General features: G+C 45.0%; 1 protein-coding gene across 9 annotated transcripts in view; it reads left to right on the top strand.

Moving 5' to 3' along the window:
• The window catches only part of SUSD1 (sushi domain containing 1), an 81,278-nt gene extending 64,823 nt beyond the window's left edge, over positions 1 to 16,455 (top strand). For 3 of the 9 annotated variants that reach the window (XM_036330011.1, XM_036330015.1, XM_036330013.1), the window contains 5 exons: positions 1,486 to 1,582; positions 5,075 to 5,333; positions 7,174 to 7,213; positions 13,861 to 13,954; positions 14,304 to 15,428. In XM_036330011.1, the coding sequence (XP_036185904.1) occupies positions 1,486 to 1,582; positions 5,075 to 5,333; positions 7,174 to 7,213; positions 13,861 to 13,954; position 14,304 (491 nt within the window). In that variant the 3' untranslated portion in view covers positions 14,305 to 15,428. The other 6 variants (XR_004971175.1, XR_004971176.1, XR_004971177.1 and 3 more) reach the window with 6 other exon arrangements.
• Positions 16,456 to 23,012: the final 6,557 nt, after the last annotated feature.

The raw sequence follows: 23,012 nt of genomic DNA on the forward strand, positions 1-23,012 counted from the left end.
CAGAGAGGAAGGGAGAAGAAGAGAGATAGAGACATCAATGATGAAAGAGAATCATTGATTGGCTGCCTCCTGCACACCCCACACTGGGGATGGAGCCCACAACCCAGGCATGTGCTGGGAATCGAACCATGACCTCCAGGTTCATAGGTCGATGCTCAACTACTGAGCCACGCTGGTGTCTGCTAAGAATCTTTAAATGACTTCTTATTTCTAGGACTTAGATCTGACCTCCACCCACACCTCTCACTTTATGGCCTGCCCCTACCCAGCTGGACTCATCGTCCGCCATACTGAAGTGCTGCCCACACCCTCTCACCTCCTGCTCCTGCAGATAGCTCTTTCTGTGTGCCATAGGCTCCCTCCTCCCCTCGCCCAGGTGTATAACTTTATCATAGCTCTAAGCCTCTTGTGATTACAAAACTGTCTCTGCTATTTTCAATAGAGCTTTTAAAACTATCTAGGAAGGTCTACATTTTTATTTATTAAAATTTGGAGTGAGAATTTCTACCTCAAAGGTATATTCTAATTGGGTAAATAGAGTCTGTTTTGGCCTCCCAGTCCTTGATTTCATTATGGCAGAGTTTAGGGCCAGAAGGGGGGATACTCATATTTTATTCCTTCTCTTTCTCTCTTCCTCCCTCTGTCTGTAAATCTCATTTACTCGATAGCATTGTTGAGAAGATTAAATAAGATGAGGCATGTACAGGACACGTCTAGTGCATTCGGTTAGTGGTCAGTTCATCCACAAGGCAGAATGGCAGCTGGTACATGAAGGTAGCTTCTGGTTAAATGCTAGAACACTGGTGTCAGACAATTAGTATATTCTCTTCCCAGTGGAAAATCCATTTGGGGAGTTTGATTGCCGGGGAAAGCAGACTAAAGACAGAGAACTGTGTGATTGTAAAGGATCTAGAAGTCTAACGTGCTGGTCTTCTCCACCAAACAGGGACCTGTCCACTCAGTGAACGATAATGCCCAGAGCACCCACCCTCCACCAGTGCTCGGGTATCGCTTCTTACTTTATTCTGGCAAAATATATGTAACATAAATTGTACCATTTTAACCATTTTCCAGTACACAGTTCATTGGCATTAAGTACATTTACAGTGTTATCACCATGACCTATTGCTAAAATGTCTTTATCACCCCAAACAGAAACTCTGTTGACCCATAAGCAATAACTCCACATTCCCTGACCCAGCCTCCTCAGTCCTTGGCAACTTCTAATCTACTTCCCTGTGTCTATGGATTCGCCTGTTATAGCTATTTCATAGAAGTGGAATCATTCAGTATTTGTCCTTTTGTGTCTGGCTTATTTCACTCAGGGTAATGTTTTCAAGATTCATCCATGTTGTAGCATGTACTCGGATATGCTCATCACTTCTTACATTAAACCTTTCCTTTTGTTGGCCCCACGAGGACCACTTTCTTCCTGCTTCTACTTATTCTGATCATACTCTTTTCTTCTTTTCAACATGTTTTCAGAGCCTCCCCTTCCGGAAGTAGATTTCTTCACAGTGCACGGAGGGCCTCTCCCACGCCTGAAACTGAGGAAAGCCAAGGAGAACAACGGGCCTATCAGGTCAGTAGCAGCCCCTTTTCCAGGGCTGCCCAGGAATCCTCATGGAGTGCTTTGGAATCTTTGGGTGGCAGCACTTGAATAGTTGGGTACAGATTGGACCCTTAATTTCAACCAGTCCCCTTCCAAACAAATACAGAGACTTCCAAAGGACCAGAGACCAGCATTTAGGCAGCTCAGGTCAAGAAATTCAGTCCATTTCTTTGATCATTGGACAAGCAATGGTTGGGAGTCTGGGACATGTCAGGCATTTTCCTTGGCACTCAGATCTCCACGTGTACCTGTTAGTGGCGGTGGATCAGGGGCATCATTACATTTATCAAAACCAGTACATATTTTCCTTTACTTAAGGATGGGCGGCTTCTGAAAAGGTCATTTGGATAATTCTTTTAATTCACTCATGTATTGAGTTATAGGCAAAATACCACATAGTTAATGACTGCTTCTGGAATCCCAGATAGTAGTAGGATGGAATTAATTTACCTCGGTTGGAGGACTACATTGTGTTCAATTAAGCATTTTATTTACAAAGGTCATGATAGGGTCCCGAAAGCAGAAGTATCCCCTTTTTAAGAGAGGAAGATAGAGGTTTGCCTGGAGAGATAAGCAACTGCCCCACAGGCACACGTCAAGGAGATAGCAATGCCTCGCCATGCTTGACCTAACGGACATGGCTTTATCTCTCTTGACCCGTCGGTCCAATCCAAGCATGAGATACTATAAAAAAGAACACCTGGGGACACTTGTGTGTCCACTGATAATGAAACTTAGGCGTCTTCTGTCTTCCCATTAGTTTACGTTCAGTAAATGCTCAAAGGCCTTTCCAGGGATGGATGTTGCCTAAATTGTTCTATTTCTTGATTCCTGTCAAGTGACTGGAATGCACTGTAATTCTGTTGTTATAAAGGCAACAGAAGTTGTGACATCACTACCTGAGAGCATTTGCAAGAGAAAATGTGATATTTGGAACAAATAATGATGCAAGGCAAAAAGAAAAGCCAAATGACAGTCTACCCTTATGGCTTGTGCAGGCCTGTGCCTCCAAAACAGGAAGTGGAGATCTGTGAGTCATTCAAAGGGGGGTGGTGATGACAAAGAGGGGAAAAGTCCTTCCAGTGACTCAAGGGAGGGTGTGCTGAGAAAGAGGGGAAAAGTTCTTCCAGAACAGTCCTGTTCTAAACAGCCTCAACTGCCCCCCCAGTATCATCAGGGCTAGTTACCAGCAGGCCAGTGGGGTGGTGTCCTCCGCCTGACTGCTGTGTCTGATCTGAGCTGGGAGTAGCAGCTTTGCCAGTGTGCGATGCATTATTGATAAAGGGCAGTGGCTGGGGGCACATGGTGGAGCAGGGGCTCTGGGACCGAGGCTTTCTTCCTTAGCTTGGTGACCTGGGGTAGATGATGCGGCCTGTTCCTGGGCTTTCTCAATGGTGGTGTCTCCCACACTTGCCAGATCACAGGAGTCACCTGAATGGTGTTACTAGCAAGACAAATTCTCAGAGTCAACTCCTGAAGATTATTTTTAATCCTCACCCAAGGATATTTTTTTCCCATTGATCTTTAGAGAGAGAGAGTGGGAGGGAGGACTGAGGTTCGGGTGGAAGGAGGGAGGGAGGGAGAGAGAGAGAGAGAGAGAGAGAGAGAGGGAGAGAGAGAGAGAGAGAGAAACATCAATGTGAGAGACACATCGACCAGTTGCCTCTTATATGCACCCCAATCAGGACTGGGGACCAAACCTGCAACTGAGGTATGTGCCCTTGACTAGGAATTGAACCTGAGACCCTTTGGTCTGCTGGCCAACACTCTACCCACTGAGGGAAACTCCTGGAGATTTTGACCAGTAGTGCCGGCAGGGGGGCTAGAAGTTTGTATAATTATCAAGCAGCTCAGGTGATTATGACCATGCTAACTGGGGAGATTGCTTTCTGCCACGTGAATAGTGCCTTCAATGGACAATGCACAGTCAAATAGTTCAGGTGAACCTTGACTTTGCACTTGAGCAGCACCACCTATGTGGAAAGATGAGAGGGATTTGAAGATACGCTTATGGGCAGGATGGAGCTGCTGCAACTTTTACTTTCTTCCCTGCAGCCATGATTCACTGGGAAACCTTCAAGTCCCCAGGAAAGTGTGTGTGACAGGTGTTTCCTTGTAGCCAGTGGGCGCTGAGTAAATGTTTACTGGTGATGACAGTGACACCTCATTGCCCTGCAGGCTTTAGCTTGTCCCTTTCGTAGAAAACACTTTGCCCGAAAGTGAACCCACACTTTGTGGAAATCAGGGCCCTGAGGACACCTCTGATGTTTGGAATGGAGACGTTCCAAACCCAACACCTGCTGTGGGGGAGGGCTCTCTTTCCTTAGCCCAGTGACACATGGGCCTTTAGCAAGCAGGAGGTGGGGCAGTATGAATGTGGAACAGGAAGTGTGCATTTATGGCTAAAACAGAATTATGTGGCCTAATGACTTTTGGAAATTACCCTAATCATATCTGATGCTGATGCATGTTTTTCTCTCTTTACTGAAGTTTTAACACAGGAAACATTAGTGGGGAGTCAGTCACAGCCAAAGACCAGGGTAAGGAGTTGCAAAGATATGAGAGTAAATCATTCCAATATCTGCCCTCAAGCCTGATCGAGAAAGCAGATGTTCAAACAATTACTGCACCAGGGTCAGGTGATATGTACTGAGGAGAGGGCAACGAAAGGGAAGGCGTGATTCATTCTCAGTGAAATTTTATTCTTAGACTTCCTTTCACTGACAGGTTTTCTATTTGGGGGGATAAATAAAAATACACGTGACAAAATGACACCTGATTGCTCACGTGTTTCTGTGCCCACAGTTAGGGAACGGTTTCACAATACACATGTGACATTTGGCCAGTCTGGTTGTTTCGGGATGTTGTCAGATGAGATGAAGCCATGGTGACTGTGCACGCCCTTCTTCTCATTGATTTCACATGAACTTTGCTATCAATCTGTGAGCTGCAGGGAATGTAAATCACATGAGTTCCATGTTCGGTTACCATGTGATTTCCTGGAGCCTTTTTGCAGACTTAGTACATTAACGCTTGTGGACAGCCAGCCTCCACGTGACGACTAAACCCTTTCCACAGCTGGGCTTTACATGAAAAATCACTGATCAGATCAACTTTATGGCTTGTATGTCCAGGGCGGTGATGTGTACAACCACTTCTCTCAGCTAAAGATGTGCTTGGTGTCCATCGGTAGCCAGAACATGAAGACATCCCTCGCCCAGTGTCATCTGGCAATAACGCTGTAGGTTAAAACTGGAGTTCCTTTGACTGTTGGAGCAGTCAGACTAAATTTCACATGGGCAAGGACTTTTTTTCTGTCCAGTGTTGTAGCTCCAGTGCTCAGATAAGTGCTTATCTCATTGCAGTGCTTAACTATGAATGAATGAATGAATGAATGAATGAATGAATGAATGAATGACTCCCTAAGCAAGAGTCTGATAGACATTTTCTTTTTCCTTCCAGTTCCTATCAGGTGTTAGTGGTTCCCCTGGCCCTCCAAAGCACATTTTCTTGTGATTCTGAAGGGGCGACCTCATTCTTTAGCAATACTTCTCATACCGATGGCTATGTGGCTGCAGAACTACTGGCCAGACATGTTCCAGATGATGCCATGGAGATCTCCATTGGAGACAGACTGTATTATGGGAAATATTATAATGCACCCTTGAAAGCAGGGAATGATTATTGCATTATATTACGAATCACAAGCGAATGGAATAAGGTATATTTCTTTAAAAGCTCTTCTGAACTATTTTCTTCTTCACGTGAAATTTGAATGGTTGAACATTTGTTTTTCCAGTGTTTGAGATGGACACTGCACATAATAACCATAAGAATGTGTTGAACCCTTGGCCTTGGTAAAGGATGGGCAGGTGAAACCTCTATGGAGGGTGATAGTCTCAACTTCCTGGAGGACCTGGTTGGACCTGCGTTTGGACTGATTCGGTTTTGGTTCTTCCTCTGACGCTTCACAGACGCCCTCATTCCAGTGCATTGCGGAAGCCCGAGTTGGAGAGGAATTTCTAGATCTCTTGTCACTTCCCATTCTCCTGCCAGGCTGCAGCCTCCCCTCATTCTTCCGGAAGCAGGGGGGAGGGCACATTAAGCTCAGTCCTGCCCTATTGTCCATCACGTCTGTGGCTATTGCACAGGCCTCACTCTCCTCTCCCCTGTCCTTAGAAAGGCTGTGTTCTCCCAGCTGTGGTTCTTCCGTGAGACGTAGAACTGAATACTCATCACATAATAAATAAATATAATGACCTGGATCAGTCAGCCAGGGATGGAAGGTCTTCTGGAATAAACATTGTGATGGTTGAACTCTGTAAGTTTCAAAGGCCCTACCTCCAAATATCATCACACTGGGGTTAAGGCTCAACAGATGAATTTTGGGGGACAAACATTGAGTCTATGACAGAGGGAATAAAGCGGGAGGTTATGATAAAAATTTTAGTTAATAGGAAGCTTTCCTGTGATGTCATTGTTACCTCCTTTTCATACAGCTGAGTGGAACATGTGCCTGTTTTTAGGGATGCTAAAGGAGATGAGGGGCTTTGAAAAAATGTATATGTGGACTTGCATATTTGAATCGCAACTACTTACCCCAAGGGTTTCAAATATATTAGTGTTATAGTCATATTAAAATCAGTAGTGACTTACTCATTTTTAAACTGCTTTGTTGATATAAAATTCACATACCATATAATTTACCCATTTAAAGTGAAAAATTCTGTGGTTTTTAGTGTATTCACAAGCTTGTGCAACCCCCACCACCGTCTAATTCCAGAACATTATAGTAGTGATTTTAAAAAAATATTTAATTTTAGTTGTGGTAAAATAAAATGTACCATCTTAATAATTTTTTAGAATATATTGTTATTGCTTTTAGAGAAGAAAAGAGAGAGAGAGAGAGAGAGAGAGAAACAACAATGATGAAAAAGAATCATTGAGCGACTGCCTCCTACACACCCTTTACTTGGAAAGGAGCCTGCAACCTGTGCATGTGCCCTGACCGAGAATCAAACTGTGATCTGGTTCATAGGTCGACGCTCAACCACTGAGCCACCTAGGTCGGGCCATACATGTTCTTTTCCCTTTCTTCCTGGTTCTTGGCTACGTTTGGGCAAATGTGGTTGCCAGATAAGTGTCATCATTATAGGTGAAGTATTATGTGCCAGGAGTTCTAGTAGCCTTGCCTATCACGTACATCAAAACTTCTTGCTGAGCCTGGATCTGTCCTCAGAATCTTTTCAACATCATTCTCCTGTGGGTCAGTGCCAGTTGCTCAGCGCTGACAAGGGGAATGAAGCTTATTGCCATTCCTGTTGTTTACCCACAGGGTGCGCTTTCTGAGATCGATGGAAAGCTATCGAAGTGATCCCTGGGGTCACTTGCCAGTCCCCTGAACACCTGGTGATCACATGGTTGAGATGTAATATGTTGGAGCTAGATGAGACTTCAAAGATGTTCTAGTTCAAATTAAGAGCTGAAACTTGGAGAGTGAGGTATGCTGACGGACAGCTTGTGCCATCTGCTTACACATGTTGCTGTGTTTGCCGTTACAGGTGAGAAGATGCTCCTGTGCAGTGTGGGCTCAGGTGAAAGGTAAAACCCTTTTCTGCTATGAACGCTGTCCTCATCTCTATGTCCAGTCTTCAGCATCAAGTGTATGTTAATGAGATTTCTTTTGAAATTGTCACAGGTGACAGAAACCCATCTCATAGTAGCTTAAGAGAAAGCTGAAAAGAATGGGAGTCTAAGGATGGGAGTTTATGGAAGTCCCATAAGAGCAGCATCCCCAGGACCCCAGGGACTGGGACTTGGGACTCAGCACCATGTGTGGGATTCTCTCTTTCTGTCTGTTGTCTCTGCTCTGTTTCTAAGTGTGAGTTGGCATCATTTTCTTTAACTATAAGCCATGTGGTAGGGAGGGATGGGCCCCAGTTACCACACCTTAGCAACTTCAGTAGGCACAGAAAGTTCTTCAGTTCAGGGAACGCCTTTTCTCCTAGGGTATGTGACTGTCTGTTGGATGAGTCACTGTAAACAGGAGATGGGGTACGATGATTGGTCTCTCTTGGGTTTGGGGCTTACTCATATGACTGGTTGGGGGCAGATCGATGTGATAGACAACCCCATCAGCGTTGCAGTAGGAGGGGGGCATGATCCCCATCAGGAAAAGAGGCACAGAAAAACATGTTGGCAGACGACAACAAAGAGCTACAGCAGCCCATTGCTGTCAGCCGTTTGGCTGCTTTGCATGTACACATACATACACACATACCATTAAGAAAGACATCTTCCATTAAGGAAATGGAATGATCCGCCACACAACCACAAGTGGCACCCTCGTGGAAGATAACTCAAACGGGGGTCTCTGACTGCCTCCAGCTCCAAGACCAAGATTCCCGGGCATGGTTCCATTCCTCTCCATCAAATCCAGATGTGCTTCTCATGATCTGTTTAGCAATCCACGACGAAACGGCTGCCATTCTCAAACCACAGTATATATTATGAAAAGAAAAACAATAAGTACTTTCACTTAGAAAGGAGGAAAAACTACAGTACTGTGCACTGGTCAGGGGGCCTAGAACAATGACCACCTCATGCTGGGGAGGAAAAGCAAGCACCCCTTGCCCTGGCCGCAGAATGGGTCACTTGATCAGTCGGTTGGGCTGCCTCGGTCTTTTCCTGGGTCTGCCTGTTGGGGAGTAGCCTTGTCTATTTCCTCCGAAGCCACATCGAAGGGATGAGCTGGGAGGAGCTCCGCTGAGTGCTGTGCAGTTTAAACCTTCTGCTTCCTACATGCACTTATCCAGGCGGGGGCTTGCCTTAGGGATTAAGCCATGACAGGTCCTTGTTTGCCAGGCTGGGATTTCCCCAGCAGCCAGCCAGGGGACTTGATTCCCAGAATTCCATTAGTTTATAGCTAATACCAGAAATCTTGTCAAGTTTACGACCTTTGAGTCTGGACCCTTTCCCTGTGGTTTATGAGTCCTAGCAACTTCCTGAGGAATTCTGCCCGTAGCCCGCAGTATCAGTTTAACCCCTTACATCCTGTCCCTTGCTTCAGAGCAGCATACAACAAGAGGCTGGGGTGGTGAGGAAGAGCGGATGTAACCTTGCTTTCAGGGAGATTCCTACCCTGTCATTAGAGGGGACTTAGCAGGAAATGCTTGAGGGGGACCTGGGGAATTAGGCTTTCTTCATTTGTCTGCTCATCCCCTCAGCTTATTTCTCCTCTTTTTACTCTACTCACACCAACTTCACCAAGGGTAGAGGACTTGGTTTTTCAGTTGGGAAGGGTAGTACCTGACCACGAACCATCTTAGCTTATGGATGGCCAGACAGTGAAGGTTTCTCTCTTGCTCTCTTATCTCCAGCTTTATTGAGATAGAATGAATATATAATTGGCATGATATCATGTAAGTTTGAAGTGTATAATGTGTATAATTTGGCATACATGTGTATTATAAAATGACTACCCCAATAAAGTTACTTAACACCTCCATCATCTCACAAAATAACCATATACGTACACACACACACACACACACACACACACACACACACACATTAGAGGCCTAGTGCATGAAATTTGTGCTCTGGGGAGGGGGCTCCCCTCAGCCCAGCTTGCACCCTCTCCAATCTGGGACCACTCAGGGGATGTCTGACTTCCAGTTTAGGCCCAATCCCTGTGGGCCTAAACCGGCAATTGGACATCCCTCTCAAAATCTGGGACTGCTGGCTTCCAACCACTCGCCTGCCTGCCTGCCTGATTGCCCCTAACCACTCCCCTGCCAGCCTGATCGCCCCCAACTGCCCTCCCTGCCAGCCTGATCTTTCTCCCAACTGCCCTCCCCCGCTGCCCTGATCTCACCCCCAACTGCCCTCCCCTGCTGGCCTGATCTTGACCCCAACTGTCCTCCCCTGCCGCCCTGGTTGCCCCCAACTGCCTCTGCCTGCCTCATTGCCCTTCCCTGCAAGCCTGATCTTGCCCCCAACTCCCCTCCCCTGCTAGCCCAATCGCCCCTAATGGCTTCTGCCTCGGCCCCCACCAAGATGGCTTTGTCTAGAAGGAAGTTGGACGTCCGGAAGATGGCAGGTCGACCCGGTCTAATTAGCATATTACCCTTTTATTAGTATAGATAGATTATATAGGATAGGATTGCTTAAATGGGAGAGGGAGCCTTTTTCAGCAGGAGGAGATGCTCTTGGGAGACAAAAACACATAATCCCTATATCTGGACTGATAGCCAGCCATATGTACTATATTGCCAAAACGGTCATTAAAAAATTGAACCGCTTTCTTACACCTTACACCAAACAGCTGTTGCCCTTAAAACCCCTCCTCAGCCCCCACCTTAGGTTCTGCCTTCACTGTTCACCTAGATTAGGTTCTGATTGATCGGTTTCGATGCCAGTCAGCGTCAAAAGCTCTGCCTCCTAGACAGCCATTGGCTTCTGGCACTTCACCCAGATTAGGTTCTGATTGGTCGGTTTCTATGCCAATCAGCATCTCCAGGCCTCTCTCTGGGCCTGATCAAAGAGGCAGGTCTGATTAGTAGCCTCCACAGAGGCCTGGAGAGAAACAGAGGCACGGCTGCTGGCGAAGCCCAGAGAGAAAGAGAGAGGCAACAGCTGATCAACAGCTGCCACAGAGGCTGCGGATCAGACCCTGCCTCTCTCTCTGCAGGCCTCTCTTCGGGCCTGATCTGCAGCTCCCTCAGCAGTCAGTGCTGGGTCCCTTCGCCAGCACAGGCTGCAGTCAGTGCTGGGTCGCCACGGCAGCCCAGCACTGACTTCTGGTGTTTGGTCAGCCTTCGGTCGTTATGGACCCTGGCTCTTTACATATATAGATGAAATAGGAGCTCTACTCTCCTAGCAACTTTGCAGTTTACAATACAGTATTGTTAACTATGGTCACCATGCTATGCAGTAGATCCCCAGAACATCTCATAACTGGAAGTTTGTACCCTTACATCAACATCTCCCCATTTCCTCCATCCCCTGGCAACTACCATTCTATTCTCTGTTTTGATGAGTTCAGCTTCATTAGATTCTACATAAAAGGGAGCTCATATAGAATTTGTCCTTCTTTGTGTGACGTATTTCACGCAGCATAATAAGTGAGGACCTTGCTTAACAAAGATGTGTGCTATTCCTTTCTGGGTGCAGACAGGCTAAGCTCCCTTTCTTGGAGTTGAATGAAAGCCACAAGGAACAGCCAGACATTCAACACTGGGACATTTCTCTGCCAGTCCATTCCCTGAAGCGCTAAGGGTGGGAATGGAGTGGCCACAAGGAAAAGAGGTGCTTTTTTCAGAAGAATAGAGATGTGCAAGTATCCCGGACAGACATAGAATTGATAACTTCCAGATGCTACTGCTTTCAGCCACTGTGATTGGCAAACACTCAAACTGGGTAGAAAGAAATGGCCAATGAGCTGGCTGCATTCTACTATGATTAAGTTAAACAGGAAGGACTTCGCTTTGGAAATATCTAAGCGGCATTTGGCAGTCCCCCCCTCCCCCCGCCCCCGCCTCTCAAATTAAGGACCAACACTGAAAGCGAGTTTGAACCTTTGAATTCAAACTACTGGAAAGATCTGGAGGTAATAGAACACCCATGGGTATGTTGAAATTCCGAGGGGAATGCTAGCACATATTTTTCTATGTACATAATTAACCTGTGTTGTACACTAACCTCTGGCAATCTCTTCTGTGAAAAGGAGAAATTGTTCCATTTCACTCGTGCCAAGCAAAAGGCCCATTCTTTCCTTTGCCCAGTCATGAATTATGATGTTTACCTTTCACAAATTGCCCGTAAAAGGGCTTTGTGATGGTTACCAGGGAACCAGCAGTGGGTTTGATGGGAAACGCAAAAGCCGGGCTTCCTTGCCCGAGATCTGCTACTAATCAGCCGAATGGCCTGAAATGATATTTAACTTGGCTGATTCTCGGTGGCCTCTTCCCAAGGTCTCTGCGATCCCTTCCAGCCACAAAGGACTGTGAGTCTGAGTTCTTGAGTCGCAAAGCGAGGTCATTTAATACATAGGAAATGATAAACTGCAATCAGGGAACATTCTTCAGCTGCAGACAGAAACCTCTGAGTCAGTCACTTCTCCTCTTTCTCTTTCTGCCCACATTTTGCACGACTGGGCATGCCTCTCTGATTTTCATCTCTGTGTTCACTTCCTAGCATTCAACGACTGGTAAAGCCTCCTATCTCATTTCCCATCACAAGTGTTCAGGGTTTCCCTCTTCTCCCTAGCCTGCACGCCACCACCTGACTCATATTTCTAGACTTCAGCTCTGATTTTATTATTTCCCCTGACAGTTTTCCATAGTTCTCCATGACTTTTTAGTTTTATTTCCAAGCCTCAGTGTGACACCAATGTACATTTCTAATTGCATCTCTCATTCTTCTTCACGCAAACTTATATATCAGCCCTCGCTGGATATGGCCCTGCCTTCTCTCCTTAATGTCTTGCTCATACGATTACATGCTTACTTCCATCTGGATTGCCCTATACCCTTCCAGTAATCTCTCCTTATTACAGTCCCACCTGTTCTTCAAGATTTAAACCAAGTGCCACCTTATTCCTGAAGCTTTTTCTATATGCTCGATGGGACAGGATCTCTATTTCTTCCTCTCTTTAGCCATTCTGCCATACTTTAGAGCAGGGGTGGGGAACCTTTTTTCTGCCAAGGGCCATTTGGGTATTTATAACATCCTTCGAGGGCCATACAAAATTACCAACTTAAAAATGAGCCTGCTATATATGGTCAAACATTTAATTAACTCACCCCTAATGCCTTGGCAGGCCAGACTAAATGATTTCATGGGCCTTATATGGCCTGCAGGCCAGATGTTCTCCACCCCTGCTTTAGAACAATGGTACACTTGTCTTTTCTTACCAGATTTCCTACCCTGGAGGGAGACCATTTGGAGAACTGGAGTAGTACCCAGCACACATTAGGTGCTTAATCAGAATTTATGGAATTGGGTTGAATGATTGGTAGGGAACCAGAAGTACAGTTTGATGAAAAACAAAGCATAGTAGGGGTGTACTTGTCAAATTAAATAATCCAGATAAGATTTATATCAAGATATAAGCCTAGCCCAGCCGGTGTGGCTCAGTGGTTGAGCATCGACTTACAAACCAGGAGGTCACAGTTCGATTCCTGATCAGGGCATATGCTTGGGTTGTGGGCTCGATCCCCAGTGTGGGGCGAGCATGAGGCAGCCGATCAACGAGTCTCTCTCATCATTAATGTTTCTCTTTCTCTCTTCCCCTCCTTTCCCCTCTGAAATCAATAAAAATACATTTAAAAAATAAAATAAAACCTTCATAATTGTGATTGGCAGAGGTCTAGATAGCCTCACAAATTCTGGGCCCCTGGTGTACACCCATTTTCTCTCATTTATTTACAGGCTAGTCTAGGTGCTGCTGTGAAAAAATAGTACCCACTGGGTGGTTAGGGGAAGTAATTAGAACAGGGTCTGTCACGTAGTAAGTGCTAAATAAGTGTTTGCAAATTAAAACATGGCCACTAGTTTAGTACATGACAGAAGTGAACATGACAGTTACTGGGCCCAAATGTGTACCTCACATGTGAGTCTTTTCCAGTTTATAACCAGGGATCTCCCGGAAGTTGGCAGGTGATGCACCCCAAATAGAAATATTTATGTCTTTCAAAGAGCTTTTACATCAACGTTCTTATTTTGTCCCCAGGGGAACCTGAGCAGAACAGGGAGGTACCACTCTTGCTGATGCGTAGGGAAAATCAGAGATACCTCTACCAACAGACAGGATTGATTTGCTCTATTCAACTATTGGAGCTATCATTTTTCGAGCAAAAAATCCAAGTATGTCGAAACCACTTCTTCCTCAATGCAAAGGAAAACTGCCCATAAGTCTAGCCAGTGTGATTGACTTGAGAGAGGACCAACCAAAGCACACAGTGCGCTGCATTTGTATGCTCTCCAAGGTCCGTCTTTTCCTCCCTTGTGACTTGAGTGTGGCCTGGTTTTATGCCTCCTTTTCAGAAATACCCTGGCACTGTTTTCCTGAGGCCCCGCATCCTCGGGGCCAACCAGGGGACAGGAGGCTCTCTGGGCATTTCAGGGATGGTTTGTTACATGGAGCCAAGTTTGGGGTTAAAACGGGGTGAGCACAGGTGGGTGTGCGCCTCCTGGGCGGGCGTGATCTGGGCTCTGTGGGCTCAGTGTGTGGTTTTGTCCCACAGATTCATCACGCACGCTGCAGCAGATGGTAGGCGTTGGGCTGGGCTCCGTGGCTGTCGTGATGGTGCTCGCGTTCCTCTCCTTCATAGCAGTGTGGTATGTGAGCCTGTTTTTGAGAAATGAGTGCAGCGGAGGGAGGATGGGGCTGGGGCCATGAAGAGGCTGGGATTGAGAGGGTCAAAGGGATATGGGTGAGGTTGTCCTGGGCACAACGGACACTCAGCAGGCAAAAGGCATGAGTAACTCTGCACCTTAGGGTAGTGGGGATGCCCTCCTGTCCCAGGGGAAGAGCCAGGTGAGTGATGGCTGCCCTGGCCACTCAGAGTGGTGGCTCCTCTCTCATGCAGCTTCTCATGAATGTGCCTGGGCTGCTCACAGGGATGCACCATGGGAAAACCAAAGTGTGCCAATGGACTCTCTTTCCTCCTCCATGTCTTGGTTGCAGATGGGTGCTACATGGGGCGGATGCACTGCTGCTGCGGCAGATGTTATGACAGCTTCTCAGGTGTCTGCATAGAGCACCTTCCATCCAGGTGCGTGGCTTCCATCCAGGTGTGTGGGGGCCTGTGGACGTCCTCCATTCCCAGCTTGGCCCCATTCCTGGATTCAAGATGGTAGCTATGGAACCCCCCAAAAGGAGGAAACTCAGGAATTGCTGACGTCTCCCCTGCTACATACACGACCAGTTTGGTGTCTATGAACTTGAGACCCTTGATATATGATGGAATATTGACCACGGGCTACAGATCACATGGGCTGGGCCTGCATCTTCCTCTGAGTGAGGCCCGAGAGACAGCTCCTCCAGACATTGAATGCAAGAGGATCTCTGTGTCTTCTTTTATAGCATCTTTGTTAATTAATTTGGAATCCATTCTTTTACAATGAGCAATGAGATGGACTTAAGTTTTTTTGTTCGTGTGTGTGTGTGTGTTAAATATATTTTCATTGATTTCAGAGAAAGGAAGGGAGGGGGGAGAGAAATAAAACATCACTGATGAGAGAAAATCATTGACTGGCTGCCTCCTGCATGCCCCACAATGGGGATCGAGCCTGAAACCCAAGCATGTGCCCTGATTGGGAATTGAACCGTGACTTCGTGGTTCATAGGTCAGTGCTCAACCACTGAACAACACCGACTGGGTGAGATGGACTTAAGTTTGGATTAGAATTTGACTGTGAAAAAGGTCATGAAAAGGATAGAGATCATTGACCCAGGCCAACTTGTCAAACACTGTAGAGCAGCCCTTTTCCTATAATTAATTGACATCTAATTAGAAAGTGTATGTTCCCTGCAATGTCTGTTTGATACAGTCCCATTAGTCTTATGTATTCAAAAGCCATAAGTGTTGGTTTGAGGAAAAATATTCTGTGAATTTTGACCATTCTCTTGAATATGAATATTTATAGCAGCCTTGGTTAATTATTTTTATTAATGAGGGTCTCATAAAAGTGCTCTGTGCTCCCCTTTCGATTCACATAGTAACACTGGGTTGGAACAATATCAAGCCCATGGCCAGAATCCATGTGTTTCCAGGGGAGGGCGAACAATGTGGGTAACGTGATCATCCCTTTTACCTACAGCAACTACGGCTGCCTCTCTATCATGAACCATGACGCATTAGGTGGAGGCCGGCCTGGGCCTACAGTGACGATGCTGCGTTGCAGGTGGAGTGCAGATTTGACTTCCAGAGTGAATGTGTACTTAACTTTCCTCCCTGACTTACATGTAACTCCAAGGCTCCGTAAGAAGCCAACGGAGAAGAAAAGCAGAGTTCGCGATTTCCCTAAGTAACAGTGGTTTCTCCTCCCCCCTCCCTTTCCAGGCCTGGAGAATAAGAAGCGTGGGGGAGACAAAGGGAGCACAGTTACACTGCACAACCTCCGGGTGCGGCGTGCAAGAACAGGATCCGAGAATTGGAAAACATTGCAGCCCTGAGGAAAAGGGACAGCCTTGCCCACAGGGTGGGCTGGCGGGTTCTCCACCGGCTTCCTGGGCTTATTGGTGAGGGACAGATTTGAGTAGCCTGGGCTTGTAGGCAGATGAGCAGACAATAGGAACAGGTGCAAACTGTCCATGCGGTTGCTCCGCCCTGAGGGCTCCAGCCCCAGGTGCATCCATGCCCTTGGGAGGAGTCAGAGAGATGGAGGTAATATCCCGACACTTGGGCGTTCAGTGCCAGCTGTCAGCCCTGGCCCCTGCCAGTACGGGGCAGTATTAGAAATAATTGTCCTTCATCCTCTGAAGTACTACCTCAGACCACAACTTAGGATCCACATTTAGAACTATTCCTGCTCTCGTTTCAGGTGAATTATAGAGTAGAGCTCTCAATAGATTGATGCAGACAGCTTTCTACTTTTTATGTGCAACAATTCAAACTCATACTGTTTTCACAGCTTGAATGAAAATTGGAATCATTACACATTATTGTGATTATATAGGGTAGGATCGCTGATGAATAAGGATTTTCCTCTGCCTCAAGCGAGAATCTAAGCCTTTCCTACTCCTCCTTCTCCTCCTCTTCCTTTTTAAAAATAATTTTTTTAATTTTAGAGATGAAGGGGGAGGGGCTGCCCAGATACAGAGGGAGGGAGGGAGGGAGAGAGAGAAAGAGAGGGAAATTATGAGCATGCCTCCTGCACGCCCTACACTGGGGATCGAGCCCAAAACCTGGGCATGTGCCCTGACTGGGAATCGAACCGTGACTTCCTGGCTCATAGGTCAACACTCAACCACTGAGCCATGCCAGCCAGGCTCTTCCCCCCCCCTTTTTTTTTAATACTGGTTATGTAAACAAGTGTTTTCATAGTCCCCCTAATTTCCAGCTCTAGAATTAATTTCTGAACAAGCTACGGTTGTCCGCATGGAAACTTAGCATAATTGTCATTGGGAAATCCTACTTGCTTAGCATAAAAAATTCTAGGTAAAATAACTATTAAGTAAAATGCACTTTTGGGTACAGTGCAGAAATATGAAAACTGTTCAGGCAAGACTACTAAGATAGCAAAAGCAAGGACTTTGCTACTTCCTCTAGATGTTCCAAATTGTAACAGAGTCCCTCAGTGTTAATCCTTAACAGAAGCAGGTGCTGAGCATTTGCGAAAAGGATGTGCCATCTTTCTGCAGTTCGCTCCTAACAGCTTTCTCATCAACATGAAAGCAGCTTTCAGCTTTCTAAAGTCGCCTGGTAGCTTTACCGCTATATTGCTCTTTTCCCCCCAAAGTGGATTCCAGGTTAAGGGGGGAGGGCATCTCAGGAGACTGACAGTTCGTCTTCCTGGGAGAATGTGGGTCCTTCTATCGAAGGACAGGTCAGGTGGCACCCAGAGTTGGGTAATGAGTGCCAGACATAAAGCTGGGTCCCACGGTGGGGATGGAAGGAAGGAAGGACCTTCCCTGTTGGCTGTCTTGGGACAGTGTGGAGAGGTGGGCACTAAGATCCAGTCTTGAGCTCCCTTCTAGACTAGGAACCCAAAGTGGGGCACTGCCCAGATACAGAGCTCATTGTTTCCTGGCTGATTGTGTGTGTGTGTGTGTGTGTGTGTGTGTGTGTGTGTGTGTGTGCGGCTCATAGCTTTTATTTATCTCCACCTTAGTTTCTGTTTGTACGTGGTCTTTCACTTCATTCTCACAACAGTTCTGTGTGGTGGGAATGTTAGGGGTTATTGTTTACCATAATTTAGAATGGAAAATGGATTCAGGCAGATATGTGACTTGAATTGTGGGCCAAGTCTTCTGACTGCAAGCCTAGTTCTCATTGCTGGGATTTCATAGACCTTGAGCTAACCTTTGGACAGCCCTTTTGGTTCATGGGAGAGTCAGGTCTTTATATATCCAAACTATCCCCTCCCTTCCTTCCTTTCTTTTCTCTTCTTCCTGCTTTTTCCTCCTCCTCCTCCTCCTCCTCCTCCTCCTCCTCCTCCTCCTCCACCTCCTCCTCTTTCTCCTTTTTTCTCCTTCTTCCCATAATGAGGTCAAACTATGCATGTAGTTTTGTAATATGCTTCTTTCATTCATCAACATATCCTCCATGTTAATAATGCTTGCATTAAAAAGTTTGAATCATAATTTATCTCATCAGTACTCTATTGGGCACTTAGAATGTTTCCAGATGTTTATTATCCTTATACAAGTCTGCATAATTGTATGCAATTATTACTTAGGCTAACTTCTTAGAAGTGAAATTGTTGTAATGAAAACCACTATTTACATTTTATATTTACTACATATTGTCAGAGGAATCTCACAGGAAGTTTATACTCTCACCAGCAGAAAGCTTCAACACCACTAGGCATTACTGATATCTCTAATCTTCGTTAATCTGGTAGGTGAAAATGCTGTTTCAGTGTTTTATTTGTATTTTCTTGACTATTTTTCATGTGGATTGGTCATTTGTAATTCTGTCTTGGTGACTTTTCTTTTTTCTCAGTACTTGGCATGTTTGTCTTTTATTGGTTTGAAAAAGCCCTTTGTATTATAGTAATTTTCACTCTTAGCTGTCATATACAGGGGCTCCCCAAAAATGTATATACACTTCAACAACTGATAGCTCAATTGATGTTTCTTTCTTTCAGATTTAGCTCATTGGAATTAATAATTATTCAAAGTGTATATTTATATATTTTGGGACACCCTGTGTTTTGTAAACAAATTTTCGTAGTTTATCATTTCCCTTGACCTTGTTTGTGTCATAAATTGCCACATAAAAACTTTAAATTTGTATAGTCAAATTTATCAGTCTCTTTCCTATGTATTTTGCCTTTGGTGCCATGCTCAGAACTTCCGATCTCAAGGTGAGAAATATAATGCAGCAGTTAAAAATAAAATACTTAACATCTGACATTTATTTAAGTATAAGGAGTAGGGTTGGGGGAATATATATTCTTTTAATTGTTGCTAAATGGTTTAGCCAGTTGTCCTGTTCATAGTCATTGATTGTTAGTTTTTCCCCTAGTGATTTGAATCATACTAAATTATATCCTAAAGTCTATTTCTGAACTTTCTTTTTTGTTCTACTGATCCATTTCTGTGCCAATACCACATGCTGTAATTGTGAAATACTTTTTTTTATATACCAAGCCAAAGCTACCACTCTTGTTCAGTTGATTCTCAGAGTGTTCTCAGCTTTTATTGTATATTTATTCATGCATATATATTTATAGTACATACACTAGATAATTATTTGGTTACATTCCCCCTCAAAATCTTAACATTTTTCTTGGGGATGTGTTCACCAGTTTCCCAAGAACATGCAGTTCCCACTACCTCTAGTCTGCTGCCGTGCATTAGCCTGCATTTTTGCAAACTCTGATAAAGTTTCCAAATGGACTTACCTTTTTCGCTACATGATTTCTGCTTTGCAAACTTGCTTACTTGGTCAGGCATCATGCTACCTTCTGGTAAATGGAAGGGAACGTCAATTGTTTGACCTGAACAACAGGAAAAAGAACCTATTTTGAACAGATACTTTCTAAGTGAAATGAGAGCCTGAGACTCAATTGAGTCCAAAGGGGAGGATGCCCAGCTACGCTGAATTTTCAAGCCTTTAAACCGAGAAGGTCCATAATTCTCGGATCTCGGTGGATTCCCGTCTAATTCTGAGGCAGCTCCTCGGGAACCCCATTCTAAGGGTGGTGATAGGTCATCCAAGTCACTTACATCTATTTTCATAAGGTTTGGACTGAATGCTTAGAGTGAAAGGGAAGCTTTTTAAACCATCCCTACCACAAAGGAATAGGATTTGATGCACAGAAAGAGAAATCATCGCTTAAGTTACTCTGCGTTATATTGTCTTTTGGAAATGTTCCAAACTCAATATCTATATCACAAACTCTAAGTCCAAAGTGTGTAGATTATTATTTTTAAAAAATTATTCTCAGGAAAAGTCTTGCTGGTTGGTTGGCTTGTTTTTTTTAAACTACTAGTTTCCTGAATGTCATTGTCCAATTGTCTGGGAGTTGCTCTGGGCCCAACCTTGATCCCATCTTTAGGGGCCTGCCTGTCTGTCATTTGGAGAAGTGCATATACTCCCGGCTAACTATCAAGCCTTGGTGACAATTTCAAATTAGCGGGGATGATGGATTATTAGGGAAGTGTGGGAATAACTAACCATTTGGGGGGAAACTTGTTTGCAATCAGTACGGTTAACAAAGAGTTAATAGGTTTACTACGTACAAGCCTTACACATCAAAAGGAAAAGCTGTAAGATCCTCCTGCAAGGGGGAAAATGATCAGACGATTCACGGCAAGTCTGCTGATGTTCTTCTCTGGCGGTCATACCTGCGTTTGAATTTTCTCACACCAGCAAAAATGGAGCAACAAGTGTTCTCTGTGGGAACGTCGGAGTAGGAAGCCAGGGGGACATCAGACAGCTGACCACAGTTTCCACTATCTAAAGGCTAGGGGTGATTTCCATCCTAGCTCAACGCAGCCTGTGTCTTCCTCCTCTCTACACCCAGGGAGCACTTCTTTATTTTCTTGCCTAACACGACTCTGTCTCATGGATGGCTCCGCACTGATCATTTCTCTCCGAGTCATATTGTTTAAACCTGAAGGAGGTCTTGCCTTGTGCCCTCTCCTTTGAGTGTCCCCAGGAAGCTTCTTCATACATTTTCAGAGGAATGAGACTGGAAGTGTCGAGTTCTGTCCCATCCGGTGTTCATGTAGCATTCCTTCTGAGCAAATGGAACTCTTGCCAAACTGAAATGAACTGATGTCATTTGCTCCTGTTTTGACCCTGAACCTACCCCGTGATTGAGAAATCAGTGCAGGCTTCATTTCACAACACCCAGCAAGTAGCTTACTGATCGCCTTCGGTGATGGAGTTTCTACACTACACCGTGGTTCAGTGACGAGCAGAAGGACGAAGAGCAGGAGGCCAGCCAAGGCTCCTCAGGGGGAGTTTGAGCTGGACTGTGAAGGATTATTAGGGTTTTGTCAGGTGGAGAAGACTAGGAGGAAAATTCTAGTAATGGGAGAGGGGAACATAAGAATGTGAACCAAGGCAAGACATTTCAAAAAGAGAGACATTAAAGATTGCAATCCAGGGACTAGAGAGGAAGGTCCAATGTCAAGGAGACATTACCAAAGTAAAAATGAAGGAGTTGGTGCATTGGATTGGGTGAGTATTGAAGGGGTACAGGAGGTAGGTAGGGGTACAGGAGTTACAGCTGTTACACAAGTTGTAACTCTAATGAGACTACCCCCCCCCCCAAAAAAAATAATAAAACCCATACTAGATATTCATAGAAATTATATTTCTTTCTCCTTCTAAGTAGTTACTCTGAAAGGCTGAACATTTATTTCAGTGATGTTACTAGTGTTTAAAGAAATCTTTAAAAGTCCCTTGTGGATTGCCTTTGGAATGTGTTTATGAGCTACGAAAGAATGTCAATATTACCTCACAGTTTTCTCTGTCTTTGTCAGTGTATGGTGAAAACATTATACGTGTATATAAAATATGTATCATTAAAACTGAGCCAGTTGAACTTTTAGAAACCGGAGCATGTGGCAAATGGCTTTTACCCATTTCCAAAAATCGAATGCAATCTGAAAAGGATTCCAATTGTGGACTCAGAATATCCCCCCAAATGGGCTGCAGGCTCTGAGGCGATCAGAAGGATTCCGACAATATTGTGAGCAGCCCCAGCGTTGGCCTCTGCAGATGACTGTTGACACGGGGACCATGTTCCATGATTACCGATGCTCTGGGGAATTTTTGTCCACGTGGGTGGACAAGTTGTTATATGACCGTCTCTGGTCCACAGTGGCCTCCAGTGCAGTCACTTATGATTAGAACCTCTGCCTACATCACCCATGAAGACCCGGACAAAATTGGGGAGTGAAGGGCATTTCCTGATGCCATGAAAGACTAATGCTAGTGGCAGATTTTGAGGAGGACTGGACTGTAGCTTATCAATAACTGGCTTTATTTTGCAAAAACGGAGTCATTTTGCGAAGGGAGGAGAGGCCTTTCCCATGACCCGAATCAGGAAGTAAGCAGCTGTGACTCTCTCTGCAAGAGCGATGTTGCCTCTAGACACGGCCCCAAAGTGATAGGAAACAATGACAGAGAAGATATGGTGTGCTTGGCAAGGCGTATCTATTGCAACACATCACCCCTTAGCAATCGACGATGGGCTCCCAGCGGGAGGGCTGCTTATTCTTTTTTGCCCATGACCCCAGAACTCATACTGCTGGGGCCCTTTGGAATTTCCTCCACTTGTGACCTGCAGCCCTGCATTGTGCTCATGAGTTAGAGATTGGTGTTAGGTGATGGGACTCTCTCAGGATGGTATTATTTCTGGCTGCATTCTTCAGAGTGTTAAGTATAATGCAGTTTTCAGAGCTACTCCATCCTTCAAGTACTTTTCCTTCTTTCCAGTTCTTTTTCATTCCCGTTTTTGTTGGTAAAGGGTTTGGGGGTTAACATTCACTCCCCTCATCCTTTTCCTTATAAGTCCTCTCAGATTGTTTCATTTCAGAAAAGTCTGTGAGCAAATAATTTAAAAGATCACTTGAGAAAATAAGTAATTGTGGAAATCTTAGACAATTTTGGGGAAAAAAAAAGTTTTCCTTACCAGAAAATAAGTAAATTGGTGTGGGCACTGAAAGAGGCAAATTAATTAAATGAAAGTCCAGACACATATCCAGGGCAAACCCTGGTGTCAGTGTAGCTCCCTAGGCCTAGATTTTGGCCTATTGATCCCACTCATTATTTGAGAGTTTGCTGGGCAATAAACTCAACTTTCTGTTCTTTAGGTAAGAGATCACAAAACGACTGAGAAAAGCAAACACTCATAAATATTTCTATTTGCTTCTCAAAAGTCAGGGTGACACCCTAGTGTTCTAGTTTTCAAATTTCAATATGTTCGCCCTGGCCGGTGTGGCTCAGTTGGTTGGGCATCATCCTGTGCTCTGCCAGGCTGCTGGTTCGATTCCGTTCAGGGCACATGACCGAGTTGCAGGCTCAATCCCTGGGAAGGGGCGTGCAGGAGGCAGCCCCTCTCCCATTGATGTTTCTCACCCCCTCTCTCTTCTTCTCTCTCTAAAAATCAATAAAAACATTTTTTTAAAGTTTTAACATGTTTTATTTTGTTTCCTGGTAAATATGTTTTCAGTTTTGCAAACTTTGATTTGAGGTGGGTGTGACTATGT

Source organism: Myotis myotis, unplaced genomic scaffold, assembly GCF_014108235.1.
Source record: "Myotis myotis isolate mMyoMyo1 unplaced genomic scaffold, mMyoMyo1.p scaffold_m19_p_12, whole genome shotgun sequence".
Classification (NCBI taxonomy): Eukaryota; Metazoa; Chordata; class Mammalia; order Chiroptera; family Vespertilionidae; genus Myotis; species Myotis myotis.